Source organism: Tachysurus vachellii, chromosome 21 (genome assembly GCF_030014155.1).
Source record: "Tachysurus vachellii isolate PV-2020 chromosome 21, HZAU_Pvac_v1, whole genome shotgun sequence".
Taxonomy (NCBI): Eukaryota; Metazoa; Chordata; class Actinopteri; order Siluriformes; family Bagridae; genus Tachysurus; species Tachysurus vachellii.
In genome coordinates, this window is record NC_083480.1 from 3,839,220 (window position 1) to 3,858,182 (window position 18,963).

The 18,963-nt window shown below is 39.2% G+C and overlaps 1 protein-coding gene across 4 annotated transcripts; it reads right to left on the reverse strand.

Annotated features, from left to right (window-relative positions):
* Positions 1 to 8,532: 8,532 nt before the first annotated feature.
* zfand2a (zinc finger, AN1-type domain 2A) lies at positions 8,533 to 17,168 on the reverse strand. 4 transcript variants are annotated; one of them, XM_060857161.1, is made up of 10 exons: positions 17,025 to 17,168; positions 14,215 to 14,300; positions 14,011 to 14,105; positions 10,319 to 10,450; positions 10,085 to 10,236; positions 9,691 to 9,801; positions 9,492 to 9,576; positions 9,301 to 9,377; positions 9,125 to 9,209; positions 8,533 to 8,787 (listed from the first exon to the last, which is right to left on the reverse strand). In XM_060857161.1, exons 2-10 carry the CDS (start codon positions 14,267 to 14,269, stop codon positions 8,749 to 8,751), a joined length of 831 nt encoding a protein of 276 aa, XP_060713144.1. In that variant the 5' UTR covers positions 14,270 to 14,300; positions 17,025 to 17,168; the 3' UTR covers positions 8,533 to 8,748. The 4 variants fall into 4 exon arrangements, with proteins under 4 accessions (XP_060713144.1, XP_060713145.1, XP_060713146.1 ...); XM_060857162.1 differs by having other exon boundaries at positions 9,069 to 9,209; XM_060857163.1 differs by lacking the exon at positions 17,025 to 17,168 and adding an exon at positions 12,303 to 12,384 and having other exon boundaries at positions 14,215 to 14,232.
* Between the last annotated feature and the right edge of the window lie 1,795 nt (positions 17,169 to 18,963).

The window sequence follows — 18,963 nt, forward strand, 5'->3', positions numbered from 1 at the left end:
TTGACTGGGATGACAATTATATGCTGGTGAACTGACACCAGCTTTAGTTCATGTCACTGATGTGACTGCAAAGAGTGGTATGAGGAAATACTAAACACATCTGTCCTGTGTTTATACCTGCATATGCCTCATAGGCTCTGTGATGGACATTTTTTCAGGCAGGGATGCAGCAGTACTGATGCCAGATTGTCACTGTGAAGAAAAACCTCACATGTCTGAGCAGCCCTGAGTCCATATTTTGTCCAGATTTAAACATCAATTATATGAAACCCCACCTGTGACTCATAGCTTCAAAAACAAGCTGTCAAAAACACTAGCAACCGGAGACCAACATCAACAGATTTCGAGTAGGACCATATTTAAAAGGTCGGTCTATCATCAGTTTATTATCAGTGCTTGCTAACATCCTACGTCCTCTGTTTAAACCTGCGATAAAACTTGTATGCACACAGTGCACTGGTCCTGACAGATGGAACAGGAGCATTGCTTATTTTGTTAGATTAAAAAAATCAGATTCAAGGATTACCGTCAATGTCATGAAACGTCTAAAAGAAAGTCACATCACCCAAATTGCAGATATAAGAAAGAAGATTTGATTAATATGATTGTAACACTAGTAGATATAGTAGAATAGTAGAAACTTACGCAGCCCTACACAGGAGAGTTTAACAGACCTTTGATATTCTTTTATGATAAAACTATGATGGTGCTTCATTTACAACTCATTAGCTAAGTTTTGTTCTATTGCCTATTATAAATTAGCATCTTATTATTAGCATCTTTCATTCATTTCATTTCATCTTCTACCGCTTATCCGAACTACCTCGGGCCACGGGGAGCCATCTCAGGCGTCATTGGGCATCAAGGCAGGATACACCCTGGACGGAGTGCCAACCCATCGCAGGGCACACACACACACACTCTCATTCACTCACACAGTCACACACTACGGACAATTTTCCAGAGATGCCAATCAACCTACCATGCATGTCTTTGGACCAGGGGAGGAAACCGGAGTACCCGGAGGAAACCCCTGAGGCACGGGGAGAACATGCAAACTCCACACACACAAGGCGGAGGCGGGAATCGAACCCCCAACCCTGGAGGTGTGAGGCGAACGTGCTAACCACTAAACCACCGTGCCCCCCTTATTAGCATCTTATTATATGTAAATTGATTTATTTTTGCAGTAAGAGCTTCTAGATCCAATGAAACCTCCCTGGCTAATACAGAGCATCTCTGGTTATTACTTCCTTTTAGTTCATGCTAATATCAGATGTATAAAAAAAAACGTATATGTGAGCAGTATTTAATAACGCATTAGAAGGAGTTATAGTTTGATCATGTACGTTTCAGTATAAGAGCTATAGTATACGTTATAACTCTTCACTGTGTGTTTATGTGTGTACTTTTACTATTTTAATACTATAGGCAGGGTAGATAATAATATACAATTGAAGTACATCAGTGTCAGGCTGATCAGTAAGATTCCTGAATTGTATTGTTCAAGGGTTATGATAAAACTACACAAACACAGTCTTGGGAAGACTTTATATCTGTCTGCTTTAGCGTAAGATCTTTACTATAGAATACAACAGTTAAATATGTTGTTGAGATCAACAGAAGCACTCAGACATTACACACATACATGGATCTAACATGAAAGTGTGTTTCCAGTGGCCTGATATTTTACTGATTTGTCATTGACGTCAACGAAGCAAAACTGAATCAGTGGCCCTCCAGCTTGTGGATTAGAATACTTATGGATAATTATCTCGCTGAGGTCAGATATGATTGTGAAATGACCCAAATTATGAAGGTTATTGAGCAATGGCTACTTAGCTCTTTGATGCTAATGCATTTATGTCATGGTATTATATAAAAGCCTTGGTTTGAAACATGTGGTTGATGAGAAAATCCAAAAACGTGACTAACTGATAAGATCCATGACAACCTTAATCATCACCATTCGCAGTTGAAACAATCATTTTTGCAGTGTGGAAACTAGCTGCACTTATAGATTGGCACTGCTAATGAATCGCTAACTACACCATCTCATTTGTAGTCATTTTATTGTTAAATAATGTAATAATATTTGACTATATATTTTCCTGGTGTCAATGTTTTACCTTTTAATTGTGATTTATTGCGAACCTCCTTACTAGGCTCATAGTGCAAGTCTGAGAGCAATTGGTGAACTCTTTCTGCAGAAATGACTGCTTACGCTTACATAAAAATAGAAATAAATTGCAAAAACAATGCATAGTAATGATCTGAGAAAGAGTTGCATGGTGTATGCACATATGGCGAATATTACTGAATAATATTCTAAAAAATTATCTCCATTGCTTGATTATAAAAATACAAGATCCTGACAGCATTATACCCTTCTCCTTTAAGCTATGTGCTCTCAGGACCTAGAAACCACATGAATATGAGATTAAAATAAAATTAGATAGGAGCAGTTGCCTAAAAAAATAATCAGTAGCGTAAAACTGAGTTATATTACTTCTGTTATTATATTAATAACATAATATCATGACTATGAGCCTGAGTTCATGGTTTATATGGAAGTATTGGTAGTAAATGTAAATGTAATGCAATTTATAATGTAATATAATCCTGAGCAATCAGGATGTTATGGATTAAACCTGGTCTATCAATTAATCTATAGATCTGCAGTGATATTTTCAAAATGGATGTGTCAGGAATGTTAGTAGTGGAAAGGACACAATCTCGATACAGAACGAGTTAAAATAATGACAGGCTTAAAGAAATAAAATGTTTCATTATACAGTATTTTACATATCGTGTGCATTATTGATGCTCAGGTTTCTTTCTGAATGGTATGTTTAAAGGAAAGGATGAAGTCGTGTGACTCCAGTGCCGCCGGACAAGGATGATGAAAATAAAATAGAACATGGAAGTAAGAAAGCTAGTAAAAATTGTGTGCGCTATTTATTTATATAAAGATACAAAGCTCTGTTGATCTTACGTGGACCTTTTAGGAAAGCTTTGTCCCAGTGTTTCAAATGGATAAACTAAGTTACAATGTGTATGTATTTCTTCAAGTTCTTGCTGCACTGTTGCTCATCCTGACCCTCTTTCTACGTCTGCAGTGAATAAAAATCATCAAAGGATCTAATAACAATAGGGAAAGTGGCTAGGGGCCAGTTATCAGTAATGTTGGTCAGCTTCTAAATTTAATTAATGTCATTATGCAAAATATTCACATTCACGTACTCATACCCAATCCTCCTAGGGGTCCGGTTCATTTTCTCATCTTGCCTGGTCAGGCTTTGTTTAACTGACGTGAGATCTAAAATAATTGAAACAACAAACATATACAAACCAATATTCCTCATTTACATTAATGTTCATTTGAATGCAGATTAATATTTTATGTGTGTCAAATGACCTTTGAACTAGAAGAGTAATGATAGACCTGTGCAAATGTGAACCATTATAAGGCATGGAAATCAGAAAGAAAAGCATTTCTGCTAAAAAATATTGTTTTTTAATGTTGTTTCGCTTTCAATTTTAGCATCAACGCACTGGAGTTTGCACTCGATATAAGATGGAGCATTATATTCTCTAGGCTGCAATACAAATAATAATAATTCATTTATTCATTCATTCATCTTCTACCGCTTATCCGAACTACCTCGGGTCACGGGGAGCCTGTGCCTATCTCAGGCGTCATTGGGCATCAAGGCAGGATACACCCTGGACAGAGTGCCAACCCATCGCAGGGCACACACACACACTCTCATTCACTCACGCAATCACACACTACGGACAATTTTCCAGAGATGCCAATCAACCTACCATGCATGTCTTTGGATCAGGGGAGGAAACCGGAGTACACGGAGGAAACCCCCGAGGCACGTGGAGAACATGTAAACTCCACACACACAAGGGAATCGAACCCCCAACCCTGGAGGTGTGAGGCCACCGTGCCCCATCAAATATTAATGAATGAGTAAATAAATAAACAAACAAACAAAAAAAAGGATTTTAAAAATGGTATGTGTATCGACATTTCACGCTAATGGACCGGAAAGACAAGACCAAATCTTTTGTTAGCGCTACACAAGACATTCAATTGTTTAAACAATTGATATCTCTAAATGTCTACTCTTGGTGTGAGCCCTGGGTTTCACCTGTGAAGACTATTTTTGTTTAAAAAGAATAAACCAACATAAAGATCACAAGCAGGTCATGTTGAAGCTGAGAAAAGAGCCATTGATCAAGCATAGGGCATACACTGATCAGCCGTAAGATTAAATCCAATGACAGGTGAAGTGAATAACATTGATTATCTCCTGGCATCTGTCAGTGGGTGCGATATATTAGACAGCAAGTGAGCAGTCAGTTCTAAGGAAGACTGTGTAAGGATCTGAGTGGATTTCACAATAGTGATGGTTAGACGACCTGACATCGTCAGCATCTCCAGAACAGCAGGGCTTGTGGTGTGTTCTCAGTATGCAGGCACTTGTTAGTATCTACCAAAAGTGCTCCAAGGAAGAACAATCAGTGAACCGGTGACAAGGTCATGGACACTCAATGCTCCATGATGTCCATGGGGAGTGAAAGCTAGACTGCCTAATGCGATTTTTACAGAAGACGTAGCACAAATTGCTAAAAATGTGAACGCTGGCTCTGGTAGAAAGGAGTCAGATCACATAGAGCATCTGAGCTTTCTGCGTATGGAGCTGCGTAACTGCAGAGGATTCAGAGTGACCCTGCTGTCCCATGTACACCACTGAAAGCACATACAAAGAGCATTGTGCCTGCAACATGGACAGTGGAGGAAGGAGGCCTGGTCTGATGAATCACGTTTTCTTTTTTATCATGTGGACGTCCAGGTGCGTGTGCGTCACTTACCTGATGAAGAGATGACGCCAGGATTCACTATGGGGAAAAAAAACAGAAGCTGGCAGAAGCGGCGTGGGGCTTTTCACAGGGAGAAGGCAATCATGAATAGCTACAAATACCAGTCAATTTTAGTGCAAAATCTTCTGCTAGTAAAGTGTAGTAAAATGAAAAGGAATTTAACCTTTCAGCATGACAGTGACCCAAAGCTTACATCCAAATCAATAAAGGAACAGTTTAATCAAAAGATGCTTGACATTTTTGAATGACTCAGCTAAGGAGGAGGAATCAGGTGTATCTCCTGCTTGATTGAAATGAAAACCTGCCCCTACTCTGGCCTGTTGTGGACAAGACGGGACACTCTGAACTAGAATATTTTGGGTAAAATATTTCAAAGACATAATGTTCCACACTGATGAGTGGTGTAGAAAAATCAACAAGGTTTAATGACAGGTTTATTAGGTTTGAATACATTTTATTAGTTCAGGGGTGTGCACATCTATTTAACCAGCTTATTCAAAAAGAAAAACATTTTTCCCTAAAAGTTATTTCACTGATTCATCTTGGTTTGGTTTTCTTTATTTATTACAACAGGACATATAAATTGCAATTCTGATATATCGTTTCTTATTCATCTTTTGATCTCAAACCCAAATGCCTTCCAATGGGGACCGTATACTGTATAGAACGGGGCATAGAAGCCTTTATTATCGCCACATATACATTACAGCACAGTGGAATTCTTTTCTTCACATACCCCAACTGAGGAGGGTGGGGTCAGAGTGCAGGGGCAGCTTTGATGCAGCGCCCCTGGTGCAGTGCCCCTGCTCAAGGGCCCAGCAGTGGCAGCTTGGCTTTGCTGGGTCCTGAACCCCGATCCGCCGATCAAGAACCCAGAACCTTAACTAGTTGAGTCACCACTGGTCATCTTTTATTGTTTTAATTATTAAAATAATGCTCTGTAACTATAATATAATCAATGTTCTATTTTATAAGAACTAAACTATTCTATTCTTTTTTAGAAGCTTTTTGTATTTCCAGCTAAGGAATTCCAAATACATAAAAACCAGGGGAAGGCAAACTTTTTTGGCTCAAGGACCAAACTGGGTTTTAAAATTTGACAGACAGTCCCGGTCAGTAGCAGATGGGAAGATGAACTAATGTAGATATATAATATATATTTTTATTATACAGTTTAATATTATAATATTGTATAATTATTATATACATTATAATAATACATTATTTTAAATATGTAAAAAATGAATCATATTTAGCCATACATTCCTTATTAAAAACTCAACACTCATCGTCGACTTGACTTTACTTGTCTTTGGTCTATTCATTGGTAAAATAAGTTTCAATGCAATAGCAAACATAAAGAACAGGTCAGTAGTGTTTGGAGTGCGCCATCTGTATTGCAGGAAAAAGGAGAAATGAATGCAGTATTTAGGACAAGTTTGTAAATATTCGACATACCACCACTGTGTTAAACCATTTCAGTGAAGAGATTTTATATGTAATGTTTTCACATGGATCAAGACTGTCATCTAGTGGTCCAACAATTCAGACACTTCACACACACACACACAAAAAAAGAAAAAAGTAATATCTTAGTCATTCATGCCTCTGATAAATTCAGATTCAATTCAGAATACTATCATTGTTTTGCACGTGTTCTTGAAATAGCTTGTTTTAGTTTGACAGAAGCCTGACGTCATGTGGCATGTCCACTGGAATCGATCAAGCTAAGCTGTACCTCAACAATGATCTGAAAATTTATACTGTATTTTTATAAGCCAATATACAATCACTGTCTGCTTTATTATTTCTTTATTACCTCCCCATTTGCCCTCAGAACAGCCCGTGATCTTTGGGATACGGATACAACCAGGTGTTGGAAACCTTCCATTTAGACCGTGTTGACTTGAGCTTATCATATAATTGCTGCAAATTTCTCAGCTATTAAATTCAGATCTGGGGAGAGCATTGAAGCAGTCTAAACTTTTTGTGATACGGAACGTTATCATGATGGAAGAAGCCATTAAATGATGCGTATGCACACGGTCAGCTACAATATTCCGATTGGCTGTGACTTTCAAAATGATAGACTGGTATCAAGCATCCCAGCGTTTGGTCTGCTGCCGTCATTGGTACTCTTCCTCACTAGTGTATAAAGCAAACTAATGTTTGCCTGGAATACATTTCTCATGCCATTACATCAGCAGCTGAAATGTTGACAATAAGCAGTTTGGTTCCACAGATTCAGGCTGCCGATGCCAAATTCTGATCCTACCATCTGCAGGGTCCTGTTCTTGGCTGAAAGAAGAGGAACCAGATGAGATCACAACCATTCTGGAGTCCATAGTTTGTTGTACTGCAGTCTATTAAAACCCATTAGAGCACATTTAGGATGCTGAACAGAAACAGATGACTCTGGAGTGACCTTGTTGGTGAACCAGATTCGTTTCTACCCAAAATTTAATTAACCTTAATTCTACTGAATTCACAGAATTGCATGAAGGGGAACCCGCTGAATATTGTTATGCCCAGTATTCACCCTATCATAATATTTGGATATGGTAGCATTTTGAACATCAGATCAACCGTTTATCTGTCTTGGAAGAAAAAACAGTGGGTGATGGATGTTATCCCTATGGCCTACGGCCAGGCTGGACACCTGGTCTCTACTGCGAGATGCAACTCTATGAGCAACTCTATCTCCTCATGCAGACATGGAGCTCCAGGAGGTTTAACATTGCCCCCCCACACACCCATAGTGCCAATAGTAGGATCACTGTGGTTATCACTAACCCAAACAGAAAAAAAAAACATTTTTTATTGCCAAGACATTTTGGAGGTTCAGGGAACAAATAGGCTTTATGCAAGCAATATTTTCAGCAAAGACGTCTTCAGGCCTAATATTGAGATGAACCTGAATTTTGATTAAAAACGAAAGCTTCAAATTTGTGAGCACAAGGGTTTGCATTTCTTCATTAACAAGAATTTACCATCATCAACCCGTTTTATTATGTTCATGCATAATGCTTTAAGAATGTACAGCATATTTCTGTGTAATGAACAAATCAAGTTCAACATTCAATAACATTATTGATGACAAATTATATATTGGGGGGCACGGTGGCTTAGTGGTTAGCACATTCACCTCACACCTCCAGGGTTGGGGGTTCGATTCCCACCTCCGCCTTGTGTGTGTGGAGTTTGCATGTTCTCCCGGTGCCTCGGGGGTTTCCTCCGGGTACTCCGGTTTCCTCCCCCAGTCCAAAGACATGCATGGTAGGTTGATTGGCATCTCTGGAAAAAATTGTCCGTAGCGTGTGATTGTGTGAGTGAATGAGAGAGTGTGTGTGCCCTGTGATGGGTTGGTACTCCGTCCAGGGTGTATACTGCCTTGATGCCCGATGACGCCTGAGATAGGCACAGGCTCCGAGGTAGTTCGGATAAGCGGTAGAAAATGAGTGAGTGAGAGAGAGAATTATATATTGCTCAGTTCCTGTTTGAAAGTTCATGAAAATATCTATATTTTAGGTTATTAATGACAGAATCCACATTAGAACTTGATCTGAAAACTCGATCCTTGAAACATCCAGCCACGGGGCATGAAATAAAAGCAGGAGTTAAAACTCAGCAGGGAAGAAATGTTTAAAATAATTTATTTCCAGAAACATCTACATTGAATATTGATGAACATATTCACTGTATAAAATATGTACATAAAGCTTTGTCTGAAAAATAATTGCATTGGCAGACCCAGAAGATTGTGTGCTGGGTTAAGAAATAGTCCATTCAGATTACTGGGGTGTGTGTGTGTTTAAAAAGAGGCAGATTGCTTTGGGTCAGCATGATTTGATTTTAAGACAGACAACAGTTGGACTGCTTGGACTCCCTCCCCTGTTGGGTAAAAAATAAAAGTCACAGTCAGTGTTACAGTGCTTACAAGTCATCCATTCAACATGTATACTTTTGATATGTAGATATGTTCATTTGATATGTCCTGAATATTCTCTGAACCAGCTTGACTTTATTCAAGATGTCTAGTCAAGAGGAGTAAAGATGCAAGATGTAGTTGGAAAAATAAACTCGTTATAATTAGTGACATTAGACAAGACCACATGCTGCAAACCATCAGCCCAGATTATCATGCACCCAATAGCTAAAATAAGGACATGTACCTAATTTGAGGTCCTGCTAGCATAGCATGCTACTGACTGCTAAGGGTTCTTGATACCTGTTGTCTCTGCTGTTGTCGTTGGTACTCTTCCTCACTAGCAGCGAGGGCCTGAGCCAGGGCCAGATCCTCCTGCTCCTGAGGACTGATCACACACACACACACACAATCATCTATTATAACAGGTAGACCTTCACATAAGGCATTGTAAGATTAAGGCATGTCAGCTTAGCTACCTGAGAGTTGCTGGTGTTTGTCGGGATGTTTCTGCCAGGGACATCTCTAATGCACGCTGGAGAGCCTGCTCCTCTGTCTACATCCCAGGAAAGACAAATGTGCTTCATTATTTATGGTCATTTCTAATTCACCAGCATTTCAGCCAGAGTGAACATTAATTATTTAAAGTTAGAATGAATGAATATACTACCAGTCCAGCCTGATAGGAAGCTGATGAAGGTATTACATTGTGCACCACAGGGGGAACCACAGGAGGGGCTGAAGTCCTTTGTGCACTGTAGAGAGAACAATATTATTCCAACCTAAAGGCCTGTATTACAATTAAATGGTTTAGCAAGGGATTTAAGCAACATGACTGACAAATCTCACAATTATTCACTTTTACTCACCTACTATTCTGAGCACGTGGCGGTCGGCCCGCCGCACTAGAGCTCCCTTTAACAGAGGATCCTGCAGCATTACTGCTGGAAGCACCCTGAGCTCTCATTAAAGCAGCATGTCTGTAAATAAATAAAACAGATGGATGAATGTATACATACAGTACATAAGACGAATCTACGTGGACACCTGACCGATGAAGTGATTCTTCCCCAAACATTTATCACAAATGTCTTTGTATGGTGTAGCATTGCAATTTCCCATCACTGCAACCAAGAAACCTAAACCTGTTACAGCATGACAGTGAACCTGTGCACAATGCAAGCTCCACAAATACGTGGGTTTCCAAGGTTGAGAATGTTGAGAAATGGGTAAGAATGGGTCAGAGATAAGGGATATATTTACCCTGATTTGGAGACTGGCTTGCCATCAGTCTTACAATCATGGTCCAGTGGATGTCGGTGCTTAAGACAGTAGTTCAAGTGGCACTGGTCACATGTTACACGAATCATCTCTTTCTGCTTGCAGCCTCCCTTCGAGCACTTGTTTGTAAAAATCTGGACCAAAACAGGAAACAAGGCTTAGAAAGAAGATGTTCAAGTCTGACAGATGAGCATGTTAATGGTTAAATGTTAATACCTTTCTTTTCCTCTGTGCAGGATCTGACTTGCAGTCACGGTCTATGTGCTCTCCGACTTTAATGTCTGGCATTTCCCCTCTTTTAATGGAAATGGGGATATTGCACAGTGGACACACTGGGACCTGGACATCCTGAACGAGGAAACAAACAAACATTGATTAGAAGGCTCTTGTTAAATTGCTACACGTGCAATGGACCGGTTTTATCATACTTATAATCAACGATGGACAACTAGATGAATAATTAACATACTTATGTAACTAGTCTTTTTTCCATGGATGCAGGGGCAGCAATCATAGTACCCCTGCTCAATTAGCAGTTAATTATTCAGCTCTCCAGCTGGTGGCTAATCAGAGCTAATTAGCTGTGAAATATTTCTTTAAATAAGCAGCTCTTCTCTTTTTAAGGCTTGGTTATACAACAGATTCTAATTAAAGTAAAAGACTTGGTCACACACCGTCAACCCGAGGAAGTCCACGCTTGAAGTACAGCGCAACTTTCGGTCTTTTTTTTTTTTTTCCTGACTTGACAGCACAACAACTCGTTTCTATTAATCGTGTGCTTCTGGAGGTTTCTTGTCCTTATTTTTTATTACAGATGCTGCTCTCCATGCTATTGTGACCTCAACCATCTTATCTGTCCACAGAGATCTGCAGGCCTCAGGAACTAGCAGCCAGCTGTGCACAAAGCTCACTTCATCCCAGCTTATTCTGGTAGTCTTTCAAGTCACTTCTTGGAACTCACAGAGATTTGGTTCAACAATGAGTCTGTCCATACTGCACTCTCTACCACCGTCTTTTTTTTTCTTTCTCTCTCTTCCTGTTCTGTCTTCTGGATGGGGTAGAAGGGGATGATGTTCTAGAGCGTTATAGGAGAGTTATTCTCTTTTCTGGTGACTTGCACCCCTCTGACATAGCTTTCTTAGACTTTAATCACCAAACTCGTACCCGATCATTCACCAACTCCCTTCAACCTGAACCACTTGCAGTCACCAATAAACCCACACCAAGCAGCTTCAGGACTGTATTCACTGACACCTCCACTGTGTCAAATATCTCAGTAACTCCTCTTCTTATATCACACACTATTGTGTGTCATTTCTTTTTCTGTTGTTTCCCACGGTTTGGCATGTGGGAAGGCTCTGGGTTGTTTTCTCGAAAGGTCGGGGTCTCGGCGCAGTCAAGCAGCCGCTGGACTTTAAAATTAGGCCTTAAAGGGTTTACTTAAATCCCTAACCCCAACATCCTCAATCTGGGATATGCAAAGAAAAGAATTTCACTGTACTATAATGAAATCCCTACACAACGGTCCATACAGACTGTATACTGGTCCTGTCCTGTGGCACACTGTCTGCCTGTACTGTCCTTTGTCTTGTACTGTCTGCACTACATTGTGCACTATGCCCTTGTTTTTAATGGCGCACCACGGTCGTGGAGGAACGTTGTTTCATTGCACTATGTATTGCATCAGCTACATAAGGTTGCAATGACAATTTACACCCATTGACTTGACTGAAATATGTAAATCTCCACCTCTGTAGAAATGTTAAAACCAAATCTCTCTCTCTCTCTCACACACACACACATCATCCATACCGCAAATCTTTTCACACCTGGCTGCTGCTTCTACCTTCTGCACAGTCCTCCTAATGTCTGAATTTAGACTGGCCTGACCGTCTCCACAGTGCTTCACGATGCCAAACAGAAAATGGAGGAATATGTACCCACAGAACTTGCAATTACTGCACAATGTTTGCATCATTCAGCTCTTCCTTGCTTCCACCAAGGCTGCCTTCTTTAACTCTAAAATTAACACCTACATCTCTGACCCAAGTAAATTATTCTCTCTCTCTTCTCAGCTGATGTGACTTTGATTTAATAACATACACGCTTCTCTGGAGAGCTAAATGTCCTCATGTGTGCCACCCAGTCAGGTTATAAGGCCATGCGTGCCACATAAAGGTCCCGGCTGGCAGTCACTGACCAGAAAAAGTCAAACCCTGAGAAAACTCCAGGTCATCTGTCCTCATCCTCCTGTCCAATCTGCTGCCTCTGACTCATCATACCTACAGGATCAATCACACAATGTAGCAGTTAACGTTCATAAACTCACAGCCATACAGCTGAAGTCCCTCAGGGGTCAGTTTCTGGACCGCTCTTGTTCTGTATGTATAATAAACCACGGGGCCGAGTGATAAGTTCTCACGGGTTACTGTTATTTTCAGACTTGACTACTTGCTTGCTGATTACTATTTCATATGTGATCCCATACATCCTCTACTGAGGATTCAGGATGCTGCCTGATCCCTTATTTCTCACACATGACATTTCACTGAGTTTACTCCATTGGCTCTATGTTGCAGCAAGAATCAAATTAAAATCGTGTCTCTTATTTCCAGAATTCAAAATGATCTGCAGCCAGGTTCAAAGCTACACACAGCTCAGGTCTTTAGCCTTAGAGCTCCAGGTGAGTCTTTTATAAAGGTCTAAAAATATTGGCAGTTCCTTCAAAAGGCTTCAGGTATCATGTATTTCCAAAAAGCTCTAGACCCTCCTTGTAATTATAATTTTGTAATATCACTTATACAATTAGTCTAGAAGTGAACCCTTTTTGTTCCCTTTTCTTTTAGAGCTGTGTGATTAATCGTTATCAATTCATTCGAATTTGTGGTTTATGTCGATGGTGAAAAATGAAAATTAAGTTTCCCACAAAACACCAACCCCAAACCAAACAAAGCAGGTAAACATGGGGGACACATTTTCCCACTGTACCCCATATGATAAGCAGGGGCCTCGATGGAAAGATATGCTGTGGCGCGTTACATCACTAAAGACATTCTGCCCATAAACACAGTTGAAAACCCTGGATTTATTCGTATGCTCTAAATGATCGACCACCGATATGAGCTTCTAAGCCGAAAGTATTTTTCAGAAGTTGCTCCAAAAAAAAAAAGTTATCCTATAGTCTTTTGGTGTGTTATTCGTTTTTTTTTTGTTTTGTTTTTTTAAATAATTGTTTTAAAATCGAATTTTGTCTCGAAGATTCAATTTATAGGACATATCTATTATAGGACATCTAATTTCTGTATAGGGTTTAGAATAGAAGCCCTTATTTTGTCACATCTACATTACAGCACAGTGAAAACTCTTTCACATATCCCAACTTTGGAGGTTGGGGTCAGAGCACAAAGGTCAGACATGATACAGCACCACTGGAGCAGAGAGGGTTAAGGGCCTTGATCAAGGGCCCAACAGTGGCAACTTGGCGGTGCTGAGGCTTGAACCCTGAGCCTTGATTCAAAAACCCAGAGCCTTAAGCACTTATCACTGCCCTGTTTGCAGAGAATGTGAGGTGAAGAACTGCATCTTCTTTCTTGTACAAATCACCTGGAATTCTTGCAGACCAAATGAATATAAAAAGGTTAAAGCAGTGGCTTCAGCAGAAGTGCTTTAAGTAGCTGATGAAACTTAATGAGAACTGACTTCTGGTTCTGGATGTCAGTCACTGTGTACATGCTTTACTTTACTGGCCAAAGTAAAGTTAAAGTGAGGTGTGACATGATAACAGTATGTACTAATCTTCTAATGCAGCCTTAAGCTCAAAAGGGAAATGTTATGCAGGTTCATGCTTGTGTCTGATCGTTTGTTTTCTTCAGTAATCGGTCATTAGAGTTAAAATCATCAGCTCTTACCTTTTTGTATGAGGAAGTACACTTGTGACTTGCATAAGTGATGTGGTCTTTACAGAAAATCTCTTCACAGGCGTCACATCTCATCGGCAGGAAATCTGTGAAATAAAATCGAACAGCGTGGTTATTTTCCGCCAGTGGAGAAGTGAGCTATCGACTATGTAGAAAAGAAGCACGTAGATCGTCCAGCAAAATGCTTTCACTCACCCAAGCGCTTGCAGGATTTATCTGAACAGTGTTCTCCCAGGTCTGGAAACTCCATGGCACTGTGGTGAAAAGGATCCTCGTTCCAACTGCATTCACACATCAACACAATATTAAGCTCATTTACTTTTAAGGCAAACTGCAGGCTTACTAACAAGCTTTTTTCTGGAAGCTTTTATCTGGAAGACACTGTGCATGTGTCCATTTTAAATTAAAACCCACAATGTGATTTGGTTTTATTATTTTCAATACGAAGAAGTAAACGGAGACGTTCACAGAATTTAAAAAGAAAAACGTCTTGCCGATTTGAACTCCACTTAAAATCTACGGAGCGTTTTAAAAGTGTGAGTCCAGCAGAAAGACTCTCGAAACTTGAACTGATGATGTTTTGCCAAGAAGAATGGAACAAAATCCTGTAGCCACAATACTGTACAGTAAACATCTCAAAGTTACAGCAATGAATATAGTTTGTTTATTTGTTTATTTTTCCAGACTTCTGATTCAGGAACGTCAACAGCATCAATGGTCCGGAAAACAAAGCCAGAGTCGTTTGGGAAGAGTTGCGTGACCTCTACGAGACCGAGTGACCTACAGACTTTAATCGTGCAGACCTGAAATCAGAGCTGCCTAAATTCTAGCAGCTGGATGATTTTATGATTGTGAAACAAACACTTGTGTAACCTCAGACCACATCTCTGTTACACTAATCACAGCGTGCACTTCTGAAGGTTCTGAAGAACCTGGACTGAGGGAACCAGCACACCACAACACACGCTTATAAAAATACACCGTGTCAACGAACAGCTAAGTCAGCGAGTGAATACGTGATGTGACGTCCTACAAGATCATCACCAGAAAGCAGAACCGTGAATGACTTCTGAAGTAAATTTGCTACTGAAAAAACAACAAAAAAAATATATATATACACAAAAAATGATATCCTACTCCTGTTCCTGAGGGTCAGATGTCTAACATAAACACCTCAGAAGATAGAACACTCATTATTATAACATTATATCTTGTTAAATATTTTATTGGCCTTTAACCTGATCTTGATAACATGTTTGACACATTATATATTTGACCAATACACAACTTTATTACAAAAAGTTGGTTATGTGTGCAAATGTGTGCAAAGCTGAAGTGGACAGACTGTGAAAAGAGAGTGTGTGTGTGTGTGTGTGTGTGTGTGTGTGTGAGAGAGACACACTATATCACATCTAGGGCGTTTCCCTGCCTTGCACACAGTATTACACAGTGAAGCGTCTCAGGTTTCACAAATATATTTGATGCTTTAAAATAATTTAAGTATTTTAAAAGAGGTATTTTAATAAGTACACTGCAATGTTTAGGGTAGAACATTAAGAGTCTTGTGGACTTTACAACCTTGGATTCGGATTGTTTCAGATATTAATTCAGATTGTTTTGGGTATTAAGACGGATATTAATACGGATTCAGATTAATTCGGATTTTTTGGATATTAATTCGGATTGTTTCGGGTATTAAATAAAGATTAATTTGGATTGTTTTGGATATTAATTCAGATATTAATACGGATATTCATTCAGATTAATTCGGATTTTTTGGATATTAATTCGGATTGTTTCGGGTATTAAATAAAGATTAATTTGGATTGTTTTGGATATTAATTCAGATATTAATACAGATATTAATTCAGATTCATTCGGATTTTTTGGATATTAATTCGGATTGTTTCGGGTATTAAGATGGATATTAATACAGATATTAATTCAGATTAATTCGGATTGTTTTGGGTATTAAGACAGATATTAATTCGGATTGTTTCGGATATTAATTTGGATATTAATTCAGATTAATTCGGATTGTTTTGGATATTAATTCGGATTGTTTCGGGTATTAATACAGATTAATTCAGACTGTTTTGGATATTAATTCGGATTGTTTCGGGTATTAATACAGATTAATTCAGACTGTTTTGGATATTAATTCGGATTGTTTCGGGTATTAATACAGATTAATTCGGATTGTTTTGGATATTAATTCGGATTGTTTCGGGTATTAATACAGATTAATTCAGATTGTTTTGGATATTAATTCGGATTGTTTCGGGTATTAATACAGATTAATTCGGATTGTTTTGGATATTAATTCGGATTGTTTCGGGTATTAATACAGATTAATTCGGATTGTTTTGGATATTAATTCGGATTGTTTCGGGTATTAATACAGATTAATTCAGATTGTTTTGGATATTAATTCGGATTTTGGATATTAATTCAGATATTAATAAAGATTTTAACACAGATATTAATCCGGATTGTAAACATAGCTACTGTTTACTGGACTTCACCTCAGGTAAGTAACTAATGCTGAATCATGCTGATGTGGATGTAACACATAAAAGCTCACAAATGTATCTGAGGTCATAAAATGATTATAACATTAAATTGTCATTTAATTAAATTGTCCTCAGGATCTGACAGCTCAGTTTCTCCGAAATCACGAGTTGACACACAAACAGTGGCGTTTCTGAGAAACAAGGATTTGTTTATCGGTTCACTTCAGACCTTTTGTGAGAAACTGCAGCCTGTCAGTACAACATTATAATATAATATCATTATAATACAACACGTTATCGGTCCTTTTAACTAAAACTCCAGCTAATAAACAGCTAAGCGCTAATAAACAGCTAAGCGCTAATAAACAGCTAAGCGCTAATAAACAGCTAAGCGCTAATAAACAGCTAAGCGCTAATAAACAGCTAAGCTAAAGCTAGTTTAATATAATACACACTAAACACATAGAAAATCTCTGTAAGGACGTTTCTTACCGATGTCGTGCACCAGATATCCGTCGTTGGTCCCTGGTGTTTGCGTCTAAACACGAATTCCGTCGTCAAATCGCCGATGAGACACAAACACTGAGGGTTTATGTACGATACCTCGGGTATTTCCTACCAGCTTCATCCCGCTGAGCGTCGTGAAGCAAACGACAATGAACCACACACCAGCTAGTCAAAATAAAAGTACTATTCTTTACACACACACGTACACACACACGCGCGCGCGCACGCACACGCACACACACACACACGTAATTTGTGCTTTTTCCCCTATCGATTCCACAAGATTAAATCATTGTGCAATTATTTATTTTATCTGTATATGCTTTTAAAAATCCTTAAAATTTCCCTTCACTTTAGTTAAGAGACCCAAACATGACAATGCTCCTGTGCACAAAGCACAGATCTCCATGAAGTCCATTCACATCCCAAATGCTGTACTACACTCTACGACACTAAGTCATGGATAAAAGTTTTGGGAGTGATGTAAATTTTGTATTTTGCAAAGTTTTCTGCTTAATCTGCTGTGGACGTTATTCACATTGTTTCTATGCATTTTAAATAATTGCTAAATAAAAATAAAAAGCTTTATTGGCCAATAAATTTAACTTTTCCTGTTAAATTTCACTGTTTTGGGCCCTGGCAAAAAATATCCAGCTAACATCGTTTCTCTAATCATATCATCAGCACATTTGATAGTGTCATTAAGTACTAGTCAGGTGAAAGGGAAGAAGTGCTTCCAATTATTGTGAAAGGTTTACCTCTAAAGTCTTGAAGCTATGATATATTTGCATAAAAATGGCCTCACGTGCAAGGAAACTACTAAAAAGAGTATTGAACCTGAAAGAACAATTTACCAGATCATCAAAAACTTCAAAGAGAGAGGTTTGACTGCAGTGAAAAAGGTGTCAGGATGTCCCAGAGTGTCCAGCACGTGCCAGGACCGTCTCGTCCTGAGGAGTCAGCTACGGAATCCTGTCGTCACTAGTGCAGGGCTTGCTCAAGAATGGCAGGTGAATTCATCTGCATGCAAAGTGAGACAAAGTCTCAAGGACAGACTAAAATTTTGCAGAAAATACATGGATTAGACAGCAGAAGACTTGTTCAAAGTTATTTTCTCTCCCATCTGTGAAGCTCCCATCCGACTGTTTGGAACATCTGGAAATTCGATTGTCCAGAGAAGAAAAGGTGAATGCTACCATGAGTCCTGTGGCTTGCCAACAGTGAAGCATCCTGAGACCATCAATGTGTGGGGTTGTTTTCCAACCAAGGGAGTGGGATCACGCACATTTCTGCCCTAAATCACTGCCATGAATAAAGAATGGTATCAAAACGTCCTGCAAGAGCAACTTCTCCCGATGATCCAGGAGCAATTTGGAGATGATCCATGCATGTTACAAGGCAATCAGAATCAGAATCAGAATCAGAAAGAACTTAAATTCCTCGTATGTGAAAACATACCTGGCGATAGTCTTAGTACAGAAGCTCCACAGTGTAACAGAATGACATTGACAAAAACACAAACACATATATAATATAGACAGTTTGTATGTGCAAACTGAATGCGCAAATTGAAATAGAAATAAGTAAGTATGTGTTTTAAATAAATAATGTAAGAGTAGTGTTGTGTGTTCCGTGTAAGTCAAGTGTTCATCAGATGGATTGCCTGAGGGAAGAAACTGTTTTTGTGTCTGGTCGTTCTTGTGCTCAGGGCTCTGTAGCGTCAACCAGATGCCAACAGTTGAAAGAGTGATTGTGCTGGATGTGAGGGGTCCACAGTGATTGTGCGGGATGTGAGGGGTCCAGAGTGATTGTGCTGGATGTGAGGGGTCCAGAGTGAGTGTGCTGGATGTGAGGGGTCCAGAGTGAGTGTGCTGGATGTGAGGGGTCCAGAGTGATCGTCTTTGTCCTTTTGCTCACTCTGGAA

What these genes read in the sequence shown, in the direction of transcription:
- zfand2a (XM_060857161.1), bottom strand. Translation starts at nt 14,269, where the DNA reads ATGGAGTTTCCAGACCTGGGAGAACACTGTTCAGATAAATCCTGCAAG. An exon ending in CTGCACAGAGGAAAAGAAAG is followed by an intron (nt 10,237 to 10,318) that starts GTATTAACATTT and finishes GTTTTGGTCCAG; the next exon opens with ATTTTTACAAACAAGTGCTC. An exon ending in GACAACAGCAGAGACAACAG is followed by an intron (nt 8,788 to 9,124) that starts GTATCAAGAACC and finishes TTTACCCAACAG; the next exon opens with GGGAGGGAGTCCAAGCAGTC.